General features: G+C 35.5%; 1 protein-coding gene across 4 annotated transcripts in view; it reads left to right on the plus strand.

Annotated features, from left to right (window-relative positions):
* The window catches only part of Trappc8 (trafficking protein particle complex subunit 8), an 89,445-nt gene that overhangs the window by 44,302 nt on the left and 18,943 nt on the right, over positions 1-26,200 (plus strand). For all 4 annotated transcript variants that reach the window (XM_004853119.4, XM_087193763.1, XM_087193759.1 and 1 more), the window contains 12 exons: positions 1,498-1,722; positions 2,990-3,098; positions 4,452-4,646; positions 5,046-5,176; positions 6,689-6,763; positions 7,338-7,464; positions 8,471-8,625; positions 13,941-14,383; positions 16,235-16,382; positions 17,511-17,607; positions 19,053-19,121; positions 19,208-19,266. In XM_004853119.4, coding sequence (XP_004853176.2) covers positions 1,498-1,722; positions 2,990-3,098; positions 4,452-4,646; positions 5,046-5,176; positions 6,689-6,763; positions 7,338-7,464; positions 8,471-8,625; positions 13,941-14,383; positions 16,235-16,382; positions 17,511-17,607; positions 19,053-19,121; positions 19,208-19,266 — 1,833 coding nt within the window. The remainder of the gene's footprint in view (positions 1-1,497; positions 1,723-2,989; positions 3,099-4,451; positions 4,647-5,045; positions 5,177-6,688; positions 6,764-7,337; positions 7,465-8,470; positions 8,626-13,940; positions 14,384-16,234; positions 16,383-17,510; positions 17,608-19,052; positions 19,122-19,207; positions 19,267-26,200) is intronic.

Raw genomic sequence — 26,200 nt, forward strand, 5'->3', positions numbered from 1 at the left:
GACAGCAGTTGTTCTTTTACTTCCTTTATTTTTTTTTTTTCTCCTCTCTAGTTAATTTTGATTTTCCTGTGAGTCTTTTGGTACTGAAAGTCAAACTTCATTTTGGTCATCCTCTTTTCTTTTTCTAATATCACTTAGTCCTTTACTACAGCATCTTTCTTGTTCAGAGTAACCATTTTGCCATTCCTTAGGCAGTGATAGCAGTGTGTTTTGTACCTGGTGAGTCCAGAGCCAGAGCTGGAAAAGCTGAGCCCGTCAGCTATGACTGACTGAGACCTGGGCCTTTTCCTTTGGAATTTTATTTTGATGTAAAAATATAGGACATCTTTTCTGGCTGTTCCAGTACTGCTACCCATTCTACTGTCTGCTTGTTTTCTTGGTGGTGACACTGGAGTGACCACTTTGGTGCTTTTGCTGTTGTTTTGCTTTTCTGTACTATGTGTGGTTAGTATGAATTTATATTCCCCTTTTTAGCTGTCTTTTCTGTCAAGCATGCTGTTGCTTGCAACCATGCAAGAATACAGTGAGTGGTCTGTACCACTGGAACATTGTATATTAGTGACATTTATTGCCATAAACGTTTCAGTTTTATTGCAACACTCATAGGTTTTGGCATTCCAGACTGCTTTCCGTTTTGAATGCCTTTCTTGTGCAACATGGTGGTTTTAGTCGCTTGCTTTCTCAGTCTTGCCATAGGTGTCCTGAACAGTGGAAAGTCTACTCTGATCCTTGCAGGTGACGCCTTATCAAGGAAGCCGTGGTGGCCCCTTATGTTGGCAGAGAGCCCTGCCACATCATGCCAGGCACTGCTCCCGGTGCTGTGGTCTTAGCCACTGCTTTATCTGAGTGGTGTGAGGCATCCTCATGGTGGTCACATCACTGGTCAGTGAGTTGTGGCAGGCAGGCAGGGGTAGCATGTGCAGGCCGCAAGGTTAAATCTTTAATATAGAAAAATAAGGTTGATGGATATTGCGCAAATCTTGTACTGACTGGAGTCCCGTATGTGGCCACATAAATTCCATTTGTGGTTTTGGTCATAGGCAAGGAAAAAAGGTTTGATAAAAGTATTTTATAACATGGTAGGAAAAATTATATGAAAACATAGTATGCTTCTAGGTATAGTTTAAGAACTTTTTATTATAATGTAGTGAAACTTGCCCAGTTTAGATATTGAAAATTTCTCTAAAGTTAACCTTTTTAAGACATTGCTCAGAGAAATAAGGAGTAGATGTCATGACATACTGGTCTCCCTTTCCCTTCCTTCAGATTCCCTACTATGCACCGTAAACACACACACACACACACTGGGTGGCTGAAGAAGCTTAATCTGTAAGATAATCCATACTTAATTGTGTAATTGGGAAGAGAATGTCATGTTAGGTTCATTTTCTTCATCTCATTTTTTTAGAGGAAGAACCAGTATTGATTGTGTGTTTATTTATTTTTTCTAGTCTAAGACAAATTTGGCTCTGAATACTTTGTTTCATTTCCTTACAGAAAAAGCATGCCCTGCGCTGCTATTGTCAAGCCATGCAAGTGTACAAAGGCAAGGGCTGGTCTCTTGCAGAAGATCACATTAACTTCACCATTGGGCGCCAGTCCTACACGCTCAGGCAGCTGGACAATGCCGTGTCTGCCTTTAGGCATATCCTAATCAATGAAAGTAAACAGTCTGCTGCTCAACAGGGAGCTTTCCTCCGAGAGTATCTTTATGTTTATAAGGTGAGTACTTCTTTTCAGGAGTAGATACTAAAACTGTTACTATTTTCAACATGAAAGCATGTTTATCGCTATCTCCTAGGAGACTAATAAAATGACCTTATTAGGATATATGTAATTATCAGTTATAATAAAGTTGTAGAAGACTAGGTTGCTCGATCATAGATCTTTGTTGCATTGCCCCTTCTAGGTTTTTAAGAGATTTTCAGGATTCCAATAGACATTGAATTTGTGGCTTTTGAAAAAATCATATATCATACTTTAATGACTGTTTTTGTTTTGTTTTTTGTGGTGCTAGGGATTGAACTCAGGTGCTCTACCACTGAGCCACACCCCCAGCCCTTGTGGTTATTTTTGGAATCTTCTTTTTTGTATTTTTGGTAATGGGGATCAAACTCTGGATCTTGCACCTGCGAGGCAGGCAGCGAAAGGACTGAGCTAAATCCCTGGGCCTATTTTTGGAAGCTTGAGGGGGAAAAAAGATACTATAAGCTTTATGGAGTGTTTCTTTGTGTTTTTATAAGATCACAACCAGTTTTCCAAAACAATCTCACCATCTTTTGGAAACATAAATTCCTTTCTTGTGAAAGCTGAAAAAGTATGGATCTGTGGAAAATAGGCAGTCTGTTACAGTATAATGCAGAAAAATTAGGAAAAGAATATTTCACTGAGACAAGATAAAAAATATAAACCATTGTTTTATGGAAAAAATAGGAAGTGTGGTAACTTTTTCTCCAAGGCCTATGAATAGGGAATATTATATCCTGCAGCAAATAAGTACTCTTAGACTTTATTAATTTGAAATCATGTGAGTTAGAATTTTGGCAGATAGGTTGCTGCAACCAAAATGCCTACCAGAATAACATCTGAAAGTTTAACAACCAAAGAGAATTAACTAGTTGAATAACCTTAGGAAGGTTCTCTTCCTAAAGTTCTTCACTGTTGTAACATGACTCTAATACATTTTGTAAAACTAATAATTATGCAGTGTTCTTGCCTGACACATTTTTAATACCTTAACCGGATTTGAAGAAAATGTAATTTAAAAAAAATTTTTTTTAAAGAGTTAACAATATATATTACAAACCATATTTACAAATATCTACACAAAACAGTTTTCCTTACATTTTTGATAAGCTGAAGCAATGAGGAATATTGTAGGATATTTTCCTTTGCATGCAAACATCTGAAACCTTTGAAAAAAAGAATCCATATAGAAAATGTAATTTTCTTAAAAACTATTCTTCTTTTTCTTTTGTATTTCTCCCAGAATGTAAGTCAGCTATCACCAGATGGCGCTTTTCCACAGCTTCCTTTACCTTATATTAACAGTTCAGCGACACGGGTTTTCTTTGGCCACGACAGAAGACCGGCAGATGGTTAGTAAAGCTTTATTTGGCCTAGTTACCTAATGATTACATTTTTTAAAGTTTTCTTTTTTTTCCCTTTTAAAAAGTGATGTATAGTTGAATGTTTGCAAGTAAATAACTTTCTACCATTTTATTGTTGTTCTGCCATGTGAGGATAACCATTACTTCAGTATTTGTCCTTTCAGCCTAAAAAAAAAACAAAACAATTATGATTACAACAGCTTTTCTCACATAAGAATGCTCATGTTATTATATAATTTTGGTAACCATTTTTAATGTTTTGGAAGAGATTTCATTCAGTGCATATGAAGTATTTTACTTAACATCTTTTCATATAGCTAGATGGTTTCTATCTTTTTGCTTCTGTGGTTCTGTGAATATCTTTCTTGATAAAACTTGTTTTTACAACATCTTATGGAAATTTTTCTATGTGCATAGAAACAAAGAACATTTACAGTACTTCTCTTGTACTCTTGTAAGCCTTTAAAATTTTTTTTCCCTGAGGATTGAGCCCTGGATAGGCACTACTGGACCAAAAGTGTAAATATATTAAATCTCTTAACGCATGTAAAAGTAGACTTTGTCATTCTAAATACTTGTATATTCAATTTGGTTTTCCTTGAAATCTAGTTTTATGTTACTAAAATACATTGTGTATGTAGCAGCATTGTTTGTAATAGCACAAAATGAATGGATACATTTTAGTATATTTACATGTGCTGGAGGACATGAGTGCTGTTCTGCCTGTGTCAGTGGGGAAACAATACTGAGTGAAAAAATACATCAGGTTACAGTATAAATTTTAAACTGGAAACCAGTTGTATACATTGTTCTTGTATTCATGGTAAAATAGATACATGGTAAGAAGGATAGACATCAGCCTCAGCATAGCACTGGGAGGAAGTGCTGCCAGTGTGGGTAGTGAGAGTGGTCATTTTGGGGAGGAGTATGGAGTGGATATCAACTCTAGCTGTAATGTTCATGTGATAAAAAATATTCAAGATCATGTGACAAAAGTTGGCATTTGTTAAATTTCAGGATATAAATGTTATTCTTGATGCCTTTTTTATATTTGAAATATTTCACATAAAAATTGTTTGTGGAAGCTGGGGAAGATACATTCTTTCAAAGTTAAGAGGAAAAGAGTATCAGTATTACAGGCAAAATTCTAGTTAATAAGAGGATTGGGTTTTTTTTGCTCAGCGAATTGGAAATAGGCAAGAATGAAAAGTACATGTAAATATATTTATTTGTATACGTCTGATTCTTAAAATATTTGATAAGATGTTCATAAATATTTAATTTTATGACACTTGAGTTTTTGATTTTTTGATATTTTTGTGTGATACTTTCTTTTAAAAGGTGAAAAGCAAGCAGCTACTCATGTAAGTCTTGATCAAGAATATGACTCTGAGTCCTCTCAGCAGTGGCGAGAACTTGAGGAGCAAGTTGTGGCTGTGGTTAACAAAGGAATTATCCCATCTGGTTTCCATCCCACACAGTACTGTTTGAATAGTTACTCAGATAACTCCAGATTTCCACTTGCAGTAGTAGAAGGTGATACACTTAAATTTTTACTTACGGCTTTTTTGGGATTGGTTTAACAGCAGATAATTTACTGACTGGTGCACATTACTGGAGGCTGGGATGGAAAGATAAGTTAGAAACCTGTAATTTATTGAGCTGCACTTATCAAACCAATTGGTAGAGCCTCTAATCCAGGTGTATGCACTAGTTGTGGCAATGTAGAAGAGGGAATGACATTCCTTAGAATGGGAAAGTCTTTTAGAAGACATGATTTTAAAGCTGAATCCTGAATAGATGGATCATTATAAGGTGGTGAAGGACAGGTTAGGCAGAAGTGCAGAGGTACAAAGACACATATGTTTAGTGTTGAAACTTAGGGTGATGTATGAGGTTTATTAAAATTATTAATTGTGGTCCTTTCTTTTATAGAACCAATTACAGTGGAAGTGGCTTTTAGAAACCCTTTGAAGGTTCCACTTTTTTTGACTGACTTATCATTGCTCTGGAAGTTTCAACCTAAAGATGTCAATGGAAAGGATACTGAGGAAGTTAGAGAACTAGTAAGTTATTAAAAGGTATTTGTAATGAGCATATTTCAGTAATAGCCTAATAGATGCAGTAATGACATTTCTACTTCTGTTCAGTGAGCTGGACTTTTTTTTTATGCGTATTTTCCTTTAGTTTTAAGATTTATATGTTCTTAGTTTTGAAAATTGAGAATACAAAATCTTTCCAATATTTAAAAATAATAACCACTTGAACATTTTGTTTCATGTCTGTCATTTCCATTTGTATGTTTTCCCCTCATATTTGACATTTCCTCATTTTTTATATTGCTTTTTTCATTCTGTTTTATTTAATGTGCACTTTCTGAGAAGTAGAATGTCTTAATATTTTGTTTTTATGTAATCCATCACATGGCTGATTGATAAGCTATTCCATCACTGGTAGTCTTTTGGAGGTTTCCATTTGTTTACTAGAACTGTAATTCTATGTAATTTCTTTGTTTTTCTTTTCTTTTTTACAGAGAAGGTTTAGTCATCGGGTCTTACTGTGTAGTCCAGCGTGGCCTTGAACTCATCCTGTAGCCCAGGCTGGCCTCAAACTCGTGGCAGTCCTCCTATTATTTCAGCCTCCTGAGTGCCACCATGCCTGGGTTAAAAATTTTTTCTTTCTGTTTTTTTCACCCCAGTGCTGGGAGTCAAACCCAGGGCCTTATTCATACAAGTCAAGTACTCCTGCCACTGGGCTACACAGTGCCTGTGATGAATGTTTTAGTGCATAGCTTTTTAGCATTCAGATTATTTCTGTAGGAAAGATTTCAAAGCATGGGGTTATGAGATTTTAGGTAATAAGTATTTTAATCTTCTATTGGTTTCACAAAAGGTCATAGCGGTGAGCTTATTTGTGGGGTTTAGTATATGTAAGGTTGAGTATCTCATCTTTGCAACTTTAAGTATTGTTTACCAAAAAAATTGTGGATCTGATAGTTAAAAAAAAGCTACCTTACTATTTTATTTTTTATTTCATTAATTTTTAGTGAACTTGAAGCTCTTGTATTTCTTATTTTATGAATTGTCTATTCACAGTCTTCATAAATATTTACCTTCTTTTCATGTCCATGTCTACAGTAAATCCTTTATGTATTTAAAATAGTTATTTTTGAAGCAGAAATGACTTGAACAAATAATTTTTGTTACTCAGGTGATTATGACAGAAATAACTTAGCCAGGCATGGTAGCTGATGCCTGTAATCCCAGCACTCAGGAGGCAGAGGTAGGAAGATTGCTACAAGTTTGGGACCAGCCTGGGCTACGTAGTGAGTTCAAGGCCAGTCTGGACTACAAAGTGAGATCTTCTCTCAAAACAAAATAAAACAAAACAAAACAGAAAAAAACGCCCTGCCACAGCATGACTCCAATCTACTTCGAGTAGAGCTTAGCACATAGTTAGAATCTAGTAGAAATGTTAACTTTAATTAGTTACTGTTTTTAAACATTGCATACAAGCATGTTAGTGATCATATTTTATTCATTGGAATGTGTATTTTTAAAAAGTAATTTATGTTTTAGGTTACAGGTGAACCTGAAATGATTGGAGCTGAAGTTATTTCAGAATTCTTAATTAATAGTGAAGAATCTAAAGTGGTAATTGTTTTATTATTTTTCTACCTTTCTAAAAATAAGCAGAAGGTAAAATTGGCTAAATTTTTTCACATGCTTTATATTGTATTTCCTTTTTTTTTTTTAAGAACTATAATTGGGAAGAGTACAAAACTGGGATTAGAAAGAATTGGTAGGAAAAGTAGTAGCATTTAGTTTAGTTTAATTTCTAAGAAGACTGGTAAAACGTTTTCACTTTCTGCTTGGTGTCAGTGTGGTAATTTCACATGACATTTAGTTGAATAGAATATTTTGATTTTTATTAAAAGTATCATTGTAGGGGCCGGGGATTTAGCTCAGTGGTTCCGCTGCCTGCCTCGCAAGCGCAAGGACCCGAGTTCGATCCCTGGTACCAAAAAAAGGATCATTGTGAGGGCCGAGGATTTAGCTCAGGGGCACCGCACCTGCCTCGGAAGCCCAAGGTCCTGAGTTCAATCTCCGGTACCAAAAAAAAGTATCATTGTGGATCTAGGCCTATTTCTGCAACATTAAGTATTTTAGGTATTGTGCTATTAAAAATATTATGAAAGTATAATAAGTGATCTAAATATCTCCACAGGCAAGACTAAAGCTCTTTCCCCATCACATAGGGGAGCTGCATATTCTGGGAGTTGTGTATAATCTTGGCACTATTCAGGGATCCATGACCGTAGATGGTATTGGTGCTCTTCCTGGATGTCACACAGGTAAAGCTACAGTGTTATTAATACGTATTCCATAGAATAAAATGAATGAAATGAGGTATTTTCTAAATGTACTTTAGGTAGACATTTAGGCAGTGTTAAGAATGGCTAACTTAGATTATTTTAAACCTCTGCTGTAGCTTTAAAAGTAAACAATTTTATTCCCATTTATTGTATTTTCTTTTGATAATTGTTAGACTCTCCCCTGTGTATTTTTCTTCTGTTATCCAAACTTTTAACTATTGAAAGAAGTCCCATTTTATGAGTTTTCATGCTTTAGTTCATTGTTATGTAAAATGCTAATCAGGGTTTGTGTCAAATGAAGTTTGGGAAATGCTCCATTATATTTCCAATCTCAAACTGTCACAGTGAGCTTCGGCACAGTAAGGCCTTTGAATAGTCCTGCAGGAAAGGTGGAGTTGTATAACTAGGGTTTTTCACCATACAAGTTCTATGTGGAAGCCTTTGAGAAACATCTCACATGAATATTCAATGTGTTAAAGCTGTTGGTACTGTCTTTACTTTTCTTTGTTTATTCTCTTGAAAAAATGTAGTTATATATAATCCAGAAATATTTCAAATTAGTATATATATGAGTAACAGTAAAAAATTGATGTGTTCTATGCTTTTAAATTTCTTTAGTTTATGTCTATCTTTCTATCTGTTCTCATGGCCTATGACAAATACTGGGTCCAAGATAGCTGTTCTCTCGGGTCCTTTGTTTATTTAGCATTATGGTTTATAAAATATAATTTGAAGGAGTTTCTGATTAGTGATATAGTCTTTGTACAACATAGGTAACATACAACAAAATGAGAAATTAAGTAGCATACCATAGGTGATCTCAATGTGGAATTAAAATATACTTATTAATGTTATTAATCTGTAATTGTGTAGAATTTTTCTAGCAATCATCTGAAACTTATATTCAACTTATATTCAAATTAAATTAATGTCAGTTAACATACCAAATCATTTTAGGGCACTGATTTTTTTTTTTTTATTTCAGGAAAACATTCTTTGAGTATGTCAGTCCGAGGGAGGCAGGATTTAGAAATTCAAGGTCCTCGACTTAACAACACAAAAGAAGAGAAAACATCTATTACATATGGTCCAGATCGACGATTAGATCCCATAATCACTGAAGAAATGCCACTCTTGGAGGTATTTCACTTCTTAAAATTTCGTGGACTTAATAAAATATAATTACACAGCCAGATCATATTTAAAATAAATTGGAATTTGAGGCTGTTGATATTACATTGAGCCATACTTTTATTTATTTATTTATTTATTGGGGTACTGGGGATCAAACTCGGGACCTTGTGCTTGCGAGGCAGGCAGCAGAACCACTAAGCTAAATCCCCGGCCCCAAGCCATACTTTTATTGTTAAGCTAACATTAAGTGGATTTAATTATGAATGTAGGGTAATCATGCAAGTTAGCATGAAGTCATAGCTGGTTATAAAATATAGCCCTCAGTAAATTGAGAAAACACTTCTAACAGAACACTTTGATTATTAAAATTGGGAAAACACTTCTAAAAGAATACTTTGATTATTAAAATCAGTGACTTTATCATTTATAAAAGTATGTGAATAAATGATTGTGAAAACTATAAGCAGTGTAGAAGTATGTGAATAAAAAGTAATATTCCCTCACCTTATCCCACTCTGTCCTACTTTTATAAAATATGGGTTTAAGTTCTGCTGCTGTTGTAAAAGATGTTAGGTAATGTGTGGCTGGGGAGTCACTGGGTGGTAGAACATTGTCTAGCATGTGTGAACCCCTGGGTTCAATCCCTAGGACCACAAAACAATAGAGCAAACCTCAAATAAAAAAAATTTTTAAAAAGATGTTAGATAGTATAATCAGAAAACGATAAAATGCTTTAGTTGAAGGAGACTGGAATATTTTATGGAAACTAGAAGTATTACAGGACAATAAATCTCAAAGAAGGGGAAGAACTCAGCTCCAGAGAATTTAGGACCAAACATTTTGTTCCTTGCCTCTAGAAAGAGTTGATTTTGATATGATGCTAGTCCTATTAGTTCAATAGCTTCCAGTCTTTTTCTTTCTTTTTTGTACTGGGATTTGATTTGAAGTCAGGGCCTTCATATCTAGCTCTATTTTTACTTTTTCATTTTGAGATAGGGTCTCATGAAGTTGCTCAGGTTGGGCTTGAGCTTATGATCCTCCTGCCTCAGCCTCCCACAGTGCTGGGATTACAAGTGTGTATCACCACACCTGGCTAGCTTCCAGTCTGTATGCTACTTCAAATTTCATTTTTTGAAGAGAAATCTGGCCATTCTTGCATCTGATATCTGCTTGAGAGGCAGACCAAATGCAAGATCATGTTGTAGCATTGTATTCATATGAGTGCACGGAGGCTCTTCCTTCTGTGTCTTCAAGTTTCCCCAGCAGGGTAGTTGTAAGCACCACAACTTGCTTCCAGTATGTGCCAACGATGTATGATCCCAAATTGGCGTTTATGTTCTCAGACCTTTATTTGTACACTCACGTAACTTTAATCATTATATGTAGAATCATACCAAACACGAACATGATGATGAGTGGTGTGTGTATGTTTAGAGAAGGGTTTTATTGCGTTGTTTGGAGTCTGCCCAGGTTTAACAGTTGATTAACATGTTGCATTTAAAAAGAATTCTGTCAGCCAAATAAGATTCATGGACCCCAGTGCTAGTTTCTGGTTGAAAAATATTTTACATTTGTTTTAAGTTTGATTTGTTACCATCTTTCATCATGTGAAGGTTAACTTCTATGAAGTCCTATTTGATAATCTGTTACTTTGCTGTTTCTACGTTTCACATTTACTAACAGTCTTGCTGTCAAAACTCATTTACTAACAGTCTTCCTGTCAAAACTTGTACATTTTATCTTTTCTTTCCGTACTGGGGCTCAACCTAGCGCCTCACTTGTGGTAAGCAGGTGTTGTACTACTGAGCCACACCATACCCCAGTTTTATTTTTTAATGTCTTTATGTTTTAAATTGAAGGGATATACTTTTCTGAATGGTAAGATATAGGGTAGTGGTGGCGATACTATGGCATGCGTGTCATTTGTTTTTAAGACAAAAGATATTAATGTATGTGTTACTTTTCTAAACTAAAACCTCAGTATTCAGGTTTAATCACAGTGTTGGCATTTTGCAATAAATAAGTGGGTTTTGGGTTGCAGTTTGGGCGCTTGTGTCTAAAAGATTTTTGTAGGGCTTTGTTTCTAGTCCCCATCCTTTTAACAGGGATTGGGCAACTCATGCCATCTTCCTGTTTATTAATATCTTTTTTCTTTTCACTAATATCCTGAAAGTACCCAGACCTGTTTGTTTTTATGTTCTACCCAGTCTGTTTGATAATATTTCTCATTGCTATGTCAATACCTTATGTTTGGCTTTTTTTTTTTTTAAGTTGGTGAGCCAAATACCTCTCCTAGTGTTTAAGTTTTCTCCTTTTTCATGTACTTTTGTCCAAGCTTTTCAAGTTCCCGCAGTAATAATTTAAGTAGTTAGGACTAAAATGGCTGAAGATGAACTGAAATGACTTAGAATTCAAATTTCATTTTAGGGCCAGTCACTCTTGTAGCTTATAGGTCAGTAGTTGATAAACATTTGTTTGAAGATATATATGAATTTGTGACAGCTTACTTTTAAAGGTCTACTATCTACAGTATATAAAGAACTAAAAGAAAATCAGACCTCCCAGATTTAAAGACACAGTCCAAAATTGGGTATCTGAAATGAACAGACAGTTCTCAGATGAAGAAGTAGAAATGGCAAATAAACATATGAAAAAATGTTCAGTATCGCTGGTCATTCAAGAGGTGCACATTAAAACAATGCTGAGATTCTGTCTCCAGAAAGAATGGCTTTTATTAAGAAATCAACCAATAACAAATGCTGGCAGTGCTGTGGGGAAAACGGAACCCTTCTCCACTGTTGGTGCGAGTGTAGACTGGTGCAACCACTGTGGAAATCAGTGTGGAGATACCTTAAAAAACTAAAACTAGAGGTTCCATTTGACCCAGCTCTTCCCCTTCTTGATATCCTCATGAAAGAATTAAAAGCATGCTACCACAGCGATATATGCACACCCATGTTTATAGCAGCACAGTTTGTAGTAGCCACATCTTGGAAACAGCCTAAATGCCCATCAACTGACGAATGGATAAAGATGTGGGGTTTTTTTTGGTACTGGGGATCGAACTCAGGACCTTGTGCTTTCGAGGCAGGTGCGGTGCCGCTGATCTAAATCCCCAGCTCGAAGATGTGGTTTTTTAATACAATGGAGTACTACTACTCAGGCTTAAAGAAAGATACACTTGAGATATTTATAGCTAAATGGGTGGACCTTGAGGCTATACTCTTAAGTGAAATAAATTGGACAAACATGTTTACTGCATTGTTTCTCTGGTGTGAGCAACTGAAAGTGTAATTGAGGACCAAAATGTATAACAGATATTGTGAAATAGGAAGAAAATGTTCAAATGGGAAGTGGAACTGGGGGGTAGGGTGGGGAAAAGGAAGGAAGGGAAAAGAAAAGAAAATGAGAAAAGGAAAAATGGAAACAAAGCTTTTGTAAATGAGGGGAAGGGAGGGGGATTGAAGGGAGGGTAGGGGAATGGGAAAAAAAAGATATTTCAGGTACAAATTTCCTATGATGAATGTGATCATTATATGTGTCTAAAATGTACCAGTAAACTTAATCAATTAAAAAGAGGGAGTATCCTCATCACTGTGGTTGAAGTTATCAAAATAAATTAGAGAATATCAAAAACAGGCATTTTAAAATAAAGTTTGTTATTTTAAAATAAGTGTTATTTTCATTTAGTCATAGTATTTAATCTGCAGTTATTAAGATTGTTAAATATACAACTGGTTTTTTTGGTTTTTTTGGTACTGGGGATTGAACTCAGGACCTTGCACTAGCGAGGCAGGCACTGGAACCACTGAGCTAAATCCAGGCCCCCATACAACTGTTTTTTAAATGTAGTGCTTCTGAGATATCATAATGTGGATAGAGGCTTATTTTTACATTATTTAATCCTCATTCCTAATTACCTGCCTTTAGACATTTTTCCCCCGCCTGGGTACGGGTGATCAAACTCAGGACCTTGCACTTGTCAGGCATGCGGGGTGCCACTGAACTACATCCCCAGCCCTGACATCTATCTACTTATAAAACAAAGAAAGTGGAACTAAATGATGGCTTTGATTTTAAACTCTTTGAACTCAATAGCCTTTCTTTTTTTTTTTTGGTACTCAGGATTGAACTTGGGACCTTGCGCTTTAAATTTACAGAACAGCCTTTAAATTTACATTCATTGTGTTTATATATTACTTGTTCTGTGTTTACCTTCGCTTCTTTCATAATCCTAGTTTTAAAAGACATTGCTACAGATGCAATTCTTTTTCAAGAGAATATTTTAGAGCAGAGGGATACTTACTCTACATAACAACTGGTGTTTGGTTGATTAAATGACAAAACCTGGAAAGTGACTACAAACATCAGAGATCTGCACCCTAATTTCACCCTAATTTGAATTTTACTTTAAACATACGAATAAACATTTATCCATTTATCTTCCCTTTTTTTTGAGGGTATAGACTTAGGACCAAACGCCCCACCCTGGTACCGGGGATTGAACTCAGGACCTTGCACTTGTGAGGCAGGCGCAGAGACCATTTGTGTGTGTGTGTGTGTGTGTGTGTGTGTGTGTGTGTGTGTGTGTGTTTGGCAGAGACCTTTTTTTATGAGCGCTACACAGATGAATTTTCCAATATAAGTTTCATTTTGTGTTTTTATGCATTAAACTACATTCATAAGTTTTCACTTTCAACTTTCGGTTTCTTCAGAGTAAGAATCTAAAGACAGTTTTCAAGTAGTGTAAATATAATATATGTTTAGTTTTTAGTCTACACATAAGAGGCCTCCCATAAGTTAGGTCAGGTTTTATCCTCATGTTGAATTACTAAAAGTGTGAGGTTGTTTGGAGCCATTTGGATTTTAAAATTATGGAAATGAGACCACAGGTCTCTGTGTTCTTGTTTAAGACCTGTGGATTGTCTTTTCATCTTAATGTGTACAGATATTTGAGCTACTTTTTAATTTGACAGCGACAAAGGTTACTAGATCGATTATTTAGTTCACATAGCCATGTTAAAGTACTTGTACCTTTTCTTGGTCATAACCTACAAAATTGTGGAAGTTTGAACATGCTTACCCTCTAGCTATTAGTATTTTACTTTTAATTCATAACTCAGAATCTGAGTGGCAAAGTAACATTGATCTCTATGTCTCATATTTTCTAAAACAGTCAATTGCTATGTACTCACATCAAAGAGAAGTAATGAAATACTTATAAACCCTTCATAAAGAAATACGACATCTTAAAGTATTACTCATTAGTGGTTCAGAATTTTTAACAGACAATATAATAATATTTTTTCCCTCCAATGCAGGTGTTCTTTATACATTTTCCTACAGGGCTCCTCTGTGGAGAAATTCGAAAAGCATATGTAGAATTTGCCAATGTCAGCAAATGTCCTCTTACTGGATTGAAGGTTGTTTCTAAACGTCCAGAGTTCTTTACTTTTGGTGGCAATACTGCTGTTTTAACACCACTGAGCCCCTCAGCCTCTGAAAACTGCAGTGCTTACAAGACTGTTGTGACAGACTCTGCCTCTGTGTGTACAGCCCTTGTATCATCAGCTTCTTCTGTAGGCTTTGGCATTGGCATAGGGTGTCAGCCGGAGGTGATTCCTGTTCCCCTTCCTGACACGGTCCTTCTACCTGGAACTTCAGTCCAGCTACCAATGTGGTTACGTGGGCCAGATGAAGAAGGTGTCCATGAAATTAACTTTTTATTTTACTATGAAAGTGTTAAAAAGCAGCCTAAAATACAGTGAGTATTATGAAACCTTATTTAAGCTCTGTGCTTAAAATACATACACCTATTTAAATAAACACTTTTATATTTATAAATACACATTGTTGTTTGTGAAGAAATTGCCTCTTCCAAATTATGCACAGTTTGTCTAAAGTTATCCCAAATATGCAGTAGAGTTGAAGTTTAAAAGTTGGAAAAATTTAACTACACTAAACTTTGTAGTTGCTTCTGTCTATAAACTTCATGATTCTTTGACTTGAAAGTACTGTAGTTAAAGTTATTGTATAATTAATAAAGTAGGCTGCCATTTGTATATGAACCAACCTGACTACAGTTACTCTTTCATAAGAAAATTATTTCGTTCTCTTCCTAGCCACTCCTACACACCCCATGTATGTATAGTATTTTCAGAAGAGATGATTAATGTTAGTAATGAGTGGTCACTGAAGAAATCAGACCTAGCTGGCTCATCAGAAGTAGGCCTATCTGTTGCATGGCAGAATACTTTATTTGTGATAATGTCATTATTGTTTTAAAGAATTAACTAGGATTAATTGTACTACATTTATTCAGTAGAATAAGTATCTTGTAAAACTTTGAGAACAAAAATGGGATAATATTTTTAAGTATGGGTACATTTTAGGTCCACAGTAAGTGTTAATTCTTTTTAAGATAATAGGGAGTACTGTAGCCAAGGTGGTCAATGAAGGCTTTGTGTGGAGTGTGTTAGTGGTAAAATAAACTTTAAAGGACAGTAAAGATTTCAAGATTTGGATATCAAGGCAGTTGAATTTAGACACTATTTATTTTGTTCAAGGGAATATCTAAACATCTTTTAAAACTTACTGTGAGAATAAAAATGGGCCAATGTTGTAAGTATGGGTACATTCTGGGTCCTTACTAATTGTTCATTCTCCTTAAGATGATAGAGAGAGGGAGTACTTTAGCCAAGGTAGTCAAGAAAAGCTTCCTGAAAGGCTTTATGGAGTGCATTCATGGTGAAATGAGCTTACAAAGGCAATAAAGACTTCAGGATTTGAATGTCAAGGATTTGGGTATTCCAGGGGGAGTATCTCTATGCATGAACAAAGATTTATAAGTTAGAGACTGTGAACTAAGTATGGTTAGTTCAGCGTAATGTAAACTTTGTGTGAAATAATTAAAGGGGAATAAACCTTTGAAATGGATTTTGCTTTGGTAGTTATTCTGTAAGTTTGGAACCACCATGTCTCAGTCATTTTCTCTTCCCTGGAACACAATACCCAACACACTCAACTTAGTAAGTGTGCTGCTGAAGCGAGCACCTGACACGCTGGACTTAAAGGAGCAGAGGTTTATTTGGGCTCATGTTTCAGAGGGCCCGGGCTGTGTTCTGCAGGCTTAAACATAGAAACAACATGGTAGAAGGTTCTGAGCAGAGGAAAGCTGCTCACCTCATAGTGTCCAGGAAACACAGCAAGAAGGGGTTGGGGAGGGAGGTAAACCCTTCCAGGCCACCGCCCCAATCGCCCATCTCCTGCCACACCCTGCCTCCCAGCAGAAAGCCAGTCATTCTGCCTCATAATCCAATCAGTTTTCTAAACACAGGAGGCTTTGGGGGCCAAAACACACTATCAAAGTATTACTATATAGAGATTATTTCCATGTATTACACAGATGAGTTTGATGAATAGGGGAAAAGCCTGGAGTTAAGGAGACTAAGAATTGGACCAAAGTTAGGCTAGCAGCATAATCTTTATTGTATTCTTCATTTTTCTGGGGTAGAAATGCTCCTGAGAGTTTAGTTTCTAAAATCTTTATTTGGAATTACAGAATTAAACATAGAGAGAGGCTCTTAAATTTAATTTTTTTTTTCAACTTGTTCAGACATAGAATATTAAGACACACTGCAGTTATTTGTACTAGCCGGTCTTTGAATGTAAAAGCCACTGTCTGCAGAAGTAATTCACTCGAAGATGAAGAAGGCAGAGGAGACAATATGCTAGTCTTTGTCGATGTGGAAAATACCAATACTGTAAGTTGGGCTAAAACTGAATTATATTTTTAATGGTATTTAAAATGTTTGCATTATTTTTAGTAACAGCTTTTTTTCATTCACAAGATAGCACAAGCTATGAATTTAGTAGTATTTATATAAAATAGTGTAAAAACATTCTCAGTAGCTTTATAACTTTATCTCTCCATCTTCAAATAAAGGCTCTGCTAATATTAATACACGTGTTTATATGATGTATAGCTCCAGGTGCTAGTAATGCAATCTACAAGAGATCTCATGAAGTACTTTTCAGTCTCACCATTGAAAATAATCTACTGATATAATTAAATTTATAAAGTTCTGTGAGCATTTCATGTTCAATATTAACTTAGTAACCTTTCATTTACACATTACTCATTTACATAAGACATTTCCAAAATTTTACCATTTCTCTGTGTACTCTCAGTATCAGAATAAATATTCTCAAAAAAGGGAATATGATCTCATAATTGTTGGACCTTGGCCTTAGATTGATTTAGTTCAGATACTTACTGGAAATGTTAATTAATTCTGTAATATCCTGTGCTTTTAGTCTCATAAATTTGTAAGGTCATTTTTTAAAGGATGTTTAGGGTTACAGTACTGATACTTTGATGATCTTCAAAAAATTAATGTTCTTATTACTTGAGTAAGAAAATTTTAATAATTTCAAATGTTAAAGAATAAAAATTATATGCAGTTTGTATGTGCATTGGCCATATATTGAGATTGTTTCTTACATTTTGCCTAAATGAGATTTTTCAGAAAAGATCAGAATAAAAAAAATGCTGTAGTTTGAAAAATTGGTAGCATATAATTTTTGATCCAGTAAACATTACCAGTAACCTATTATGATAGAGTCTAAGACTGAATAACTTTTGGATTTTTACTGTTTAAGGCAGGCTATGCATTTCAGTTAAGAATTTTTCTTGGGTAAACTGTTGACTTACCTGATTCAACAATGTTAAGAGGGATTTAAATAACTCTGAAATGTATGTCATTTATTTCCAAATAGAAATTTTGTGTGATGTTAATTGATAGGGACTTTGATAGCGTCTGAATTTTGTTTTCATTGGAAGATTTAATTTAGTGTTCCTACATCAGTAATGATGCTTCTGTTTTTGATAGAGTGAAGCAGGTGTTAAGGAATTCCATATAGTGCAAGTATCAAGTAGTAGCAAGCACTGGAAGTTACAGAAATCTGTAGATCTCTCTGAAAACAAAGGTTTGTGCCTTTTCTCTTCTTCATAATAAATTCCTATGTCTTCATTGCTTGATTTTCCAGAATACCAGCATATAAGATTATTGGTGCCTCCCTTAAAATTAACTTTTTCTTTTTAGTTTTTTTGAAAGAGGCTCTCCTCTGTAATTCAGGCTGGCCTTGAGCTCACTATGTAGCCCAGGCTGGCCTCTGGCTTGCATTGATCCACCTGCCTCAGCCTCTCAAGTGCTGGGATCACAGGTGTGCACCACCACACCCAGCTCAGAATTAACTTTAAGCATTAAATTATGCTTTCCTTAGTTTACATGACAGTAAATCAAATTACTATACTTACCTTGATTTAAACTTTTCCATCTTATTATTCCTTCCACATATTTTCTGCTTGCATTTTCTTCCTTTTATTTATCAGTACCCAAGAACATGATCACTGTCAAAAATTGAAGCAGTATGAATATGTAGACTAGAATATGGCAGTTTCTGTCTGCTTCCTTCACCAGTGTAAGCTGGTTTTTCTGTGTATAGCCAAAACAATGTTCTGGCTGACTCTGGAATATTTTTCTCATATAACATTTAAAATATATATGTATTTGTCTCATATATGTATAGACAAATTGTTTTCAGAATCGTTCTATCAGTGTATCATCCTGCCAGTGTTATTAGAATGCCTGGTGGTTGTAAAATTGATAGGAAGCTGGAAAAATGATAATTTGCTCCTGGAAAACAATTGTAGAATGTATTTTAGATGAGATTGGGCATATTCAGGGTGGTGTGGCCATAGACTGTACGCTATATCTCAAAGACATAAATGCTTAAACCCATACTCTCACATTAATGTGTATTTTTGGAATTTATACAGAGCAGTTCAAAATATGGGAAAATCCATATATTCAGAGAAGTTTATTGCATGATTATGTTTAATGTGGAAAAATTTACTGTGACTTTATGTTTCAACATAAGACTTTTTCATAGTCATTAAAATATACTTATATTCGCATTCTAAAAGTGTCTGCAATAGTGGGAAAACACACCATAGCATATGTACACTTAATTGGTGTAGATTATACATATGAAAAAAATACTGAAAGGATACAAAGAAATGATAGTCATGTGATCGCAGGCTCCTTGACCTCCAAGTTCTGATCTTTCAAACGTCCTAAAATGTTAAACAGGCATGCACACAGGCATACATGCACATGCATTTTGAGAAAAATGAATTTTATCCTTTTTAAGAGGTTAATGAAGACTCATTTCATTGAAATGAAAGCAAAGTTGTTTTTTTTTTTTGTACCGGGGATCGAACTTGGGTCCTTGCGCTTGCGCAAAGATGTTTTTCATTGAACATTATTTATAATTATGAATTTTTTCCAGTTTAAGAAAATCTGAATAATGAGTTAGATTTTACTGTGTCATAAATTCAGAAACCTCTTTGATATTTTCCCTTTTCCTAGATGCCAAACTTGCCAGTAGGGAGAAAGGAAAATTTTGCTTCAAGGCAATAAGATGTAATGAAAGAGAAGGTAAATTCATTTTATTTTCATACTTTAAGTGTTCATTTTATATTTTTATGGCAGTGATATAACTAGTGTGTTTTCCTGTTCTTTAGGTGTTACACAGTCTTCAGAAAACTATACCTTTGCAGATATCATCTTTGGAAATGAACAGGTATACAAATAAGTACAATAGTGTTTGATCTAAAAATCATAGTTCTGGAATATCTGGTATTTTGGCAAAACTGTTGCTTCAGAATCCCTAAACTCTGCAGAGGATGCACATCTCAACTTTGCTGAATCTTGTAACTCGCCTTCAATACCCAAAACAAACTGAATATGCTATATGGACTGTACTATTTTACTTAGTAATTAAAATTAACTTTCCTTTGAAAATATCACTTGAAATAAGTACAGTCCTTGGGTTTTAAAAAAAGTAGGATTAAGCTGGGTGGAGTGGTGAAAGTTGTAATCTCAGCTGTTTAGGATGCCGAGGTAGAAGGATTGCAAATTCCAGGGCAGTGTGGGAATTTTAGAGAGACCTCATCTCAGAGAGAAGAGAAGGGGAAGGGGGCGAGGGAGGGAGGAAGGGATGGAGAGAACAGCTTGGTGAGGAAAAGTGGTCACAGTGGAATACAGAGATGCTCAGTCCCTGGATTTGGACATATCATCTGCTACCGGGACTCATATATATAATCTAAAGACATAAGGTTCTGTTATAATTTTAAAGATATTACTGTCTAGGACAGTGATACTCCATCTTAAATTATATAATCTTCTTGATGATCTTCTGCATTCTGTTTGCCATTATCTTATTAAGGATTTTTGCATCTATGTTCATTAGTGAGATTGGCCTATAGTTCTGCTTTTCGGTTGGGTCTTTCTCTGCTTTGGGGATCAAGGTGATGCTTGCTTCCAGGAATGAATTTGGGAGTATTGCTTCCCTTTCAATTTCATTGAAGAGTTTAAACAGTAGTGGCAGCAGTTCCTCTCTAAATGTCTTGTAGAATTCAGCAGTGAAGCCATCAGGGCCCGGGCTTTTCTTAATTTATATAAAAGTGTCACCTAGAGCAGTGATTTTCAGACTTTAAAAATAATATGCACTGAGGATCTTGTTAAAATGCAGATTATAATTTAATATGATTGGAGTGGAACCTGGGCTTTTACATTATTAAAGCTCCTAGATAATGTTGAGTTTGTCTACAGACCTAGTTTTGAGTATCAAGGACCTAAATGACTTTGTAAAAATACAGGCTTTGCTTTGCCACCTCTAAAACTCTGGTTCATGATGTGTTGGATGGAGTGTGGAGTTATAAATTTGTAACCAGTCCTGTGGAGAATTTGAAGAGGTTATCTGGGGACTGCTTGGCAAAATACTGGGCCTACAGTGCTGTGTAAGACTGCACTGTTGGTGGGATGATTTCTTCTCTGTGTTCTTCTCTTTGATAATTGCAAACATCCTTGCTATTTTCAACTTCTCATACCATTGGCTTTCATCTGACTCATTGCTTGTGATAATCTTTGACCATCTGAAGATGGAGCTATTTAGAAATTCCTCAAGACTGCAAAAGCCCAGTGATTCTAAAATGTATACTTTTGGAGACACTGTGCTCTGAAAGGTTGAATTTAGCTTTCTGGACTTCATGTTTTGTTCATTTCTTTCAAAAATTTAAAAATGCCTAGAATAATCAGTAAGACCCTTAAATTACATTAGGGTTGTAATGTTAATTGTATTTGTTGTTAAATAATTTTGCGTAAAAGTACTAAAGAGGGCAGAAGGAAAGGTGATTTTACTTTTATTAGGTTTTTTTTTTTGGTACCGGGGATCGATCTCGGGTCCTTGAGCTTACGCAGCGGACAGCGAAACCACTGAGCTAAATCCCCGGCAAGAACTAAAGATTAAGGAGAAAACTTTGGGGCAGTGTTTTACCAGTTGAAGTTTACTCAAAAAGGAGCAGATGTGTGCATTTATTAATATTTAATATTTAAAGTCTTTAAGCTTAACACTCATTTACATAGGATATAATTCATGAAATCATAAGCATACAGCTTTTTAAAATTAATTTTATTGGTACATTTTAGGTATACAATATAATGACATTCATCTTTGGAAATTTGTACCTTTATGTAATCTGTCGTGGTTCTTATATTTTTTCCCCATTCCCCTGCCCTCCCTTCAAGCCCTCCAACCCTCCCTATTTACAAAGACTTTGTTTCCATTTTTTCATTTTCTCATATTAATTCCATTCCCTTCTTTCCTTTCTCCTACCCCTCCCAATTCCCCTTCCCCGTTCCCCTTTTCTTCCTATTTCACATTGTCTATTATACCTTTTAGTCCTTATTTACACTTTCAGTTTCTCACACTAGAGAAACTGTTCAGTATTTACACATGTGTGTCCTATTTATTTCACTTAAGAGTATCGCCTCTAGGACACACATGTGTAAATACTGAATAGTTTCTCTGGTGTGAGAAACTGAAAGTGTAAATAAGGACTAAATGTATAATAGGTAATGTGAAATAGGAAGAAAAGGGGCAAAGGGGAAGGAAGTGGGAGGGCTAGGGGAAAGGATAGAAGGGAATGGATTAATATGAGAAAATGGAAAAATAGGAACAAAATCTTTGTAAATAGGGAAGACTGGAGGCGTTGAAGGGAGGGCTGGGCAAAGGTGAAAAATAAGAACCAAGAGAGACTATGTAAAGGTGCAAATTTCCAATGATGAATGTCATTATATTGTATATCTAAAATGTACCAATGATTAGAATGAATAATTGATAATGTAAAATAGGAAGAAAAGGTCCAAAGGGGTAGGGGTAGTGGGAGGGGCAGGGGCAAGGAAAGAAGGGAAAGGAAAAATGCTGAGAAATGGAAAAAATGGAAATAAAATCTTTGTAAATAGGGAAGGGTAGAGGGCGTGATGGGAGGGCTAGGAATGGGGAAAAAATAAGAACCAAGATGCATTATGTAAAGGTACAATTCCCAATGAGAAATGTAAGTGTGTTGTATATCTGCAATGTACCAATAAAAGAATTTAATACAAAAAAAAAGTATTGCCTCAATATGCATCCATTTAGCTATAAATGTCTCTAATTTCTCATTCTTTATGGCTGAATACTACTACATTTTATAAAAAAAAACACCCTACATTTTCTTTATCCCATCTCCAGTTGATGGGCAGTTGGGCTGGTTCCAAGTTTTAGCTATTGCAAATTGTCCTGGTATGAACATGGGCTCACATATATCACTGTGCTATGATTCTTTTAATTCTTTGGGGAAGATCCCCAGCAGTGGAATAGCTGAATCAAATGGGACTTCCAGTCCTAGTTCTTTGAGGTATCTCCATACTGATTTCCACAGTGCTTGCACCAGTCTACACTCCCACCAGCAGTGGAGCAGGGTTTCTCTTCCCCCACAGCCCCACCAGCATTTGTTATTGGTTGATTTCATGATAGCAGCCATTCTTTCTCTAGTGAGGTGGAATCTCAGTGTTGCTTTTGTTTGCATCTCTCCAATGACCAGTGATGTTGAACATTTTTTCATGTATTTATTTGCTATTTCTACTTCTTTGTTTGAGAAATGTCTATTCATTTCAGATGCCTATTTTTAGATTGGATCTTTAAATTTGGGAGGTCTGATTTTTTTAAGTTCTTTATAGATTCTAGATAGTAGACCTTTGACGAACTGCTGGTGAAAATTTTTTCCCACATTGTGGGTTGTCTCTTCACTCTTTTGGTGGTTTCTCTTGCTTTGCAGAAGCTTTTTAATAAGAAGAGATCCCATTTGTTGATTGTGCTAGTTCACGAGCAACTGAGGTTTTGTTCAGGAAAACTTTTCCTATGCCAATATCTTCAAGAGTTCTACCTAACCTCTCTTCCAGCTGGTCTAGTGTTTCTGTTTTAATATTTAGATCTTTAATCCATTTTCATTTTAGTTTAGTGCATGGAGAGATACAGGTCTGGTTTTAATCTTTGGCAAGTTGAAACCCAATTTTTTCAGCACCGTTTATTAAAGAGGCTATCTTTCCTCCAGTGAGGGTGTTTGGCTCATTTGTTGAAGATGAGATGGCTGAGTGTGTCTGCAGTTGTTTCTGCATCTTCTAATCTGTTCCACTGGTCCTCGGGTCTAGCTTTGTAGTATAGTTTCAAGTTGGGAATTGTGATACTCCCTACCTTGTATTTATTGCCTAGAATTGCTTTTGCTATTCTAGGTTTCTTCTTGTTCCAAATGAATTTTTGGATTGTTTTCTCAAGGTCCATGAAGTATGCTGCTAGGATTTCAATTGGGATTGCATTGAATCTATATAGCAGTTTTGAAAGTATGGCATTTTCACCATGTTAGTTCTTCCTACCCAGGAGCAAGGCATGTCTTTCCATTTTCTGCTGTCATCTTCAAATGCTATAGTTTGCAGAGTAGAGGTCTTTGATTTCTTTTGTTAGGTTGATCCGTAGGTATTTCAATTTTTTGAATGCTATTGTGAAAGGAATTATTTGCCCTATTTCTCTTCAGTCTGTTGTTTGTGTACAGGAAAGCTGTTGATTTTTGTGTGTTGACCTTGTATCCAGCTACTTTACTGAATTTGGTTATTAAGTCTAGAAGACTTTTGGTGGAGTTCTTGGGGTATTCTATATAGAATATCATGTCATCTGCAAATAATGACAATTTGACTTCATTTCCTATCTTTATTCCTTTTATTTCTTTCTCTTGTCTAACTGCTGTGGCTAATGTTTCTAAAACTATGTTGAACAGGAATAGTGATAGTGAACATCCTTATCTTGTTCCCGATTTTAGTGTGAAGGCTATCAGTTTTGATCATTTAGTATGATATTGGCTGTTGGTTTTTCATAGATGGCTTTTATCAGATTGAGGTAGAGGATGTCTATTTCAATTTTTGTAGGGTTTTTATCATGAATGCAAGTTGGATTCTGTCAAACGCTTTTTCTGTATCTATTGAGATGATCATATGGTTTTTGTCCTTGTCTCTGTTAATATAGTGTATTACAGTTATCAATTTGAACCATCCCTGAATCCCTGGGATGAATCCCACTTGGTCAGGGTGTATGGTCCTCTTGATTATCTTCTGCATTTTATTTACCAGTATCTTATTAAGGATTTTTGTATCTATATTCATTAGTGAGATTGGCCTATAGTTCTTTTTTTTGATTGGGTCATTCTCTGCTTTTGGGATCAAGGTAATGCTTGCTTCCAGGAATGAATTTGGGAGTATTGCTTCCCTTTCATTTTCACTGAAGAGTTTAAACAGTAATGGCAATAGTTCTTCTCTAAATGTCTTGTAGAATTCAACAGTGAAGCCTTCAGGTCCTGGGCTTTTCTTATTTGGTAAGTCTTTAATTACATTTTCAATTTCATTGATTGATATTGGGTTGTTTACAATTTTTAGGTCTTTGGTCAACTTTGGTAATTCATACGTATCTAGTAATCTGTCCATTTCTTCTGTTTTCCATCTTATTGGTATATAGGATCTCAAAGTACGTATTGATGATCCTCCAGATTTCTGCTGGGTCCGTTGTAGTTTCACTGTTTTCATTCCTAATTGCATGGATTTGGGCCTTTTCTTTCCTTTTTCTGACAGGTTGGATAAAGACTTGTCAATTTTGTTGATTCTTTTGAAGAACCAACTCTTGGCTTCATTGATTTTTTTTTGTATTGTTCTCTTAGTCTCCATTGCATTGATTTCTCCTCTGATCTTGATAATTTCCTCCCTTGTATAAGCTTTGGGTTTGTCCTGCTCTTCTTTTTCTAGAAGTTTGAAGTTCAGCATCAGGTTGTTTATTTGAGCTCACTCTGTTTTCCTAATATGAGTATTCACTGCTATGAATATCCCTCGTAAGGCTGCTTTCATTGTATCCCATAGATTCCGATATGTTGTATTAGGATTTTCATTTACTTGTAGAAACTGTCAGATTTCTTCTTTAATTTCCTCTGTGACCCATTGCTTATTCAGAAGTGTGTTGTTTAATTTCCATGTGTTTCTGAAATTCTTGTGGTTTCTTTTGCTATTGATCTCCCAATTTAATCACACTATGGTCTGGTATTATACAGGGGATAACTTCAGTTCCTTTGCACTTACTTAAACATGTTCTGTCAGTGAGTATGTGGTCTTTTGTGGAGAACGACCTGTGTTCAGCTGAAAAGAATGTGTATTCTGATTTTCTGGGGTGGAACACTCTGTAAACATCTGTTAAGTTCATTTGTTCAAGAGTTTGATTGAGTTCTAGTATTTCGTTGTTTATTTTTTGTCTAGTTGATATATCTAGTTATTTTTTGTTTTTCTGGTACAGGGATTGAACTCAGGACCTTGTGCTTGTGAGGCAGTCGGTGGAACCACTGAGCTAAATCCCCAGCCATGATGTATCTAATTGTGACAGTAGGGTATTGAGGTCCCCCACTACTACTACTGTATTAGTTCTTATCTGATTTTTCATATCTGTTAATATTTGTTTTATGTAGTTGGGCGCACTAGTGTTTGGTGCATATATATTTATGATTGTCAGCTCTTCCTCTTGGATTGTTCCCTTTACAAGCATGTAGTGACCTTCTCTCTCTTAATCAGTGTTGGTTTGAAATGGATTTGATCTGCAAAGAGGATAGCTACTCCGGCTCCTTTTTTGGTTTCTGTCGCATGGAGCATTGTTTTCTACCATTTAACTTTCAGTCTCTGAGTTTCCCTTTGAATTAAGTGTGTTTCTTGTATGCAGCATATTGTTGGATCTTGTTTCTTGACCCATTCTGCCAGTCTGGTTCTTTTGAATGGTGTATTGAGACCATTAACATTGATGGTTATAACTGATATGTATTGACTTATCCTTGTCATGACTTTTTTCTTTTTGTTGGATTCTCTCCCTTTGCATTTAATTTCTTGTCATGCTTGATGGATTTATTCTGCTGTGCTTCCTGGGGTTGTGATCCTCATTATCTTTTCCTAGGATATTGTTTAAAATTTTTTGGAGTGCTAGTTTTGTATTCATAAAGTTCCTCAGGTGCTCTTTTTGTGAAAGTTATCTTATTTCACTATCAATTTTGAAAGCTAGTTTTGCAGGGTACATCAATCTGGGTTGGAGGCTGTTTTCCTTTAGGGCTTGGAATATGTCA

The sequence above is a fragment of the Heterocephalus glaber genome, unplaced genomic scaffold (assembly GCF_053883595.1).
Source record: "Heterocephalus glaber isolate CG9 unplaced genomic scaffold, H.glaber_assembly_v1.0 deba00000331, whole genome shotgun sequence".
In the NCBI taxonomy this organism is placed as follows: domain Eukaryota; kingdom Metazoa; phylum Chordata; class Mammalia; order Rodentia; family Bathyergidae; genus Heterocephalus; species Heterocephalus glaber.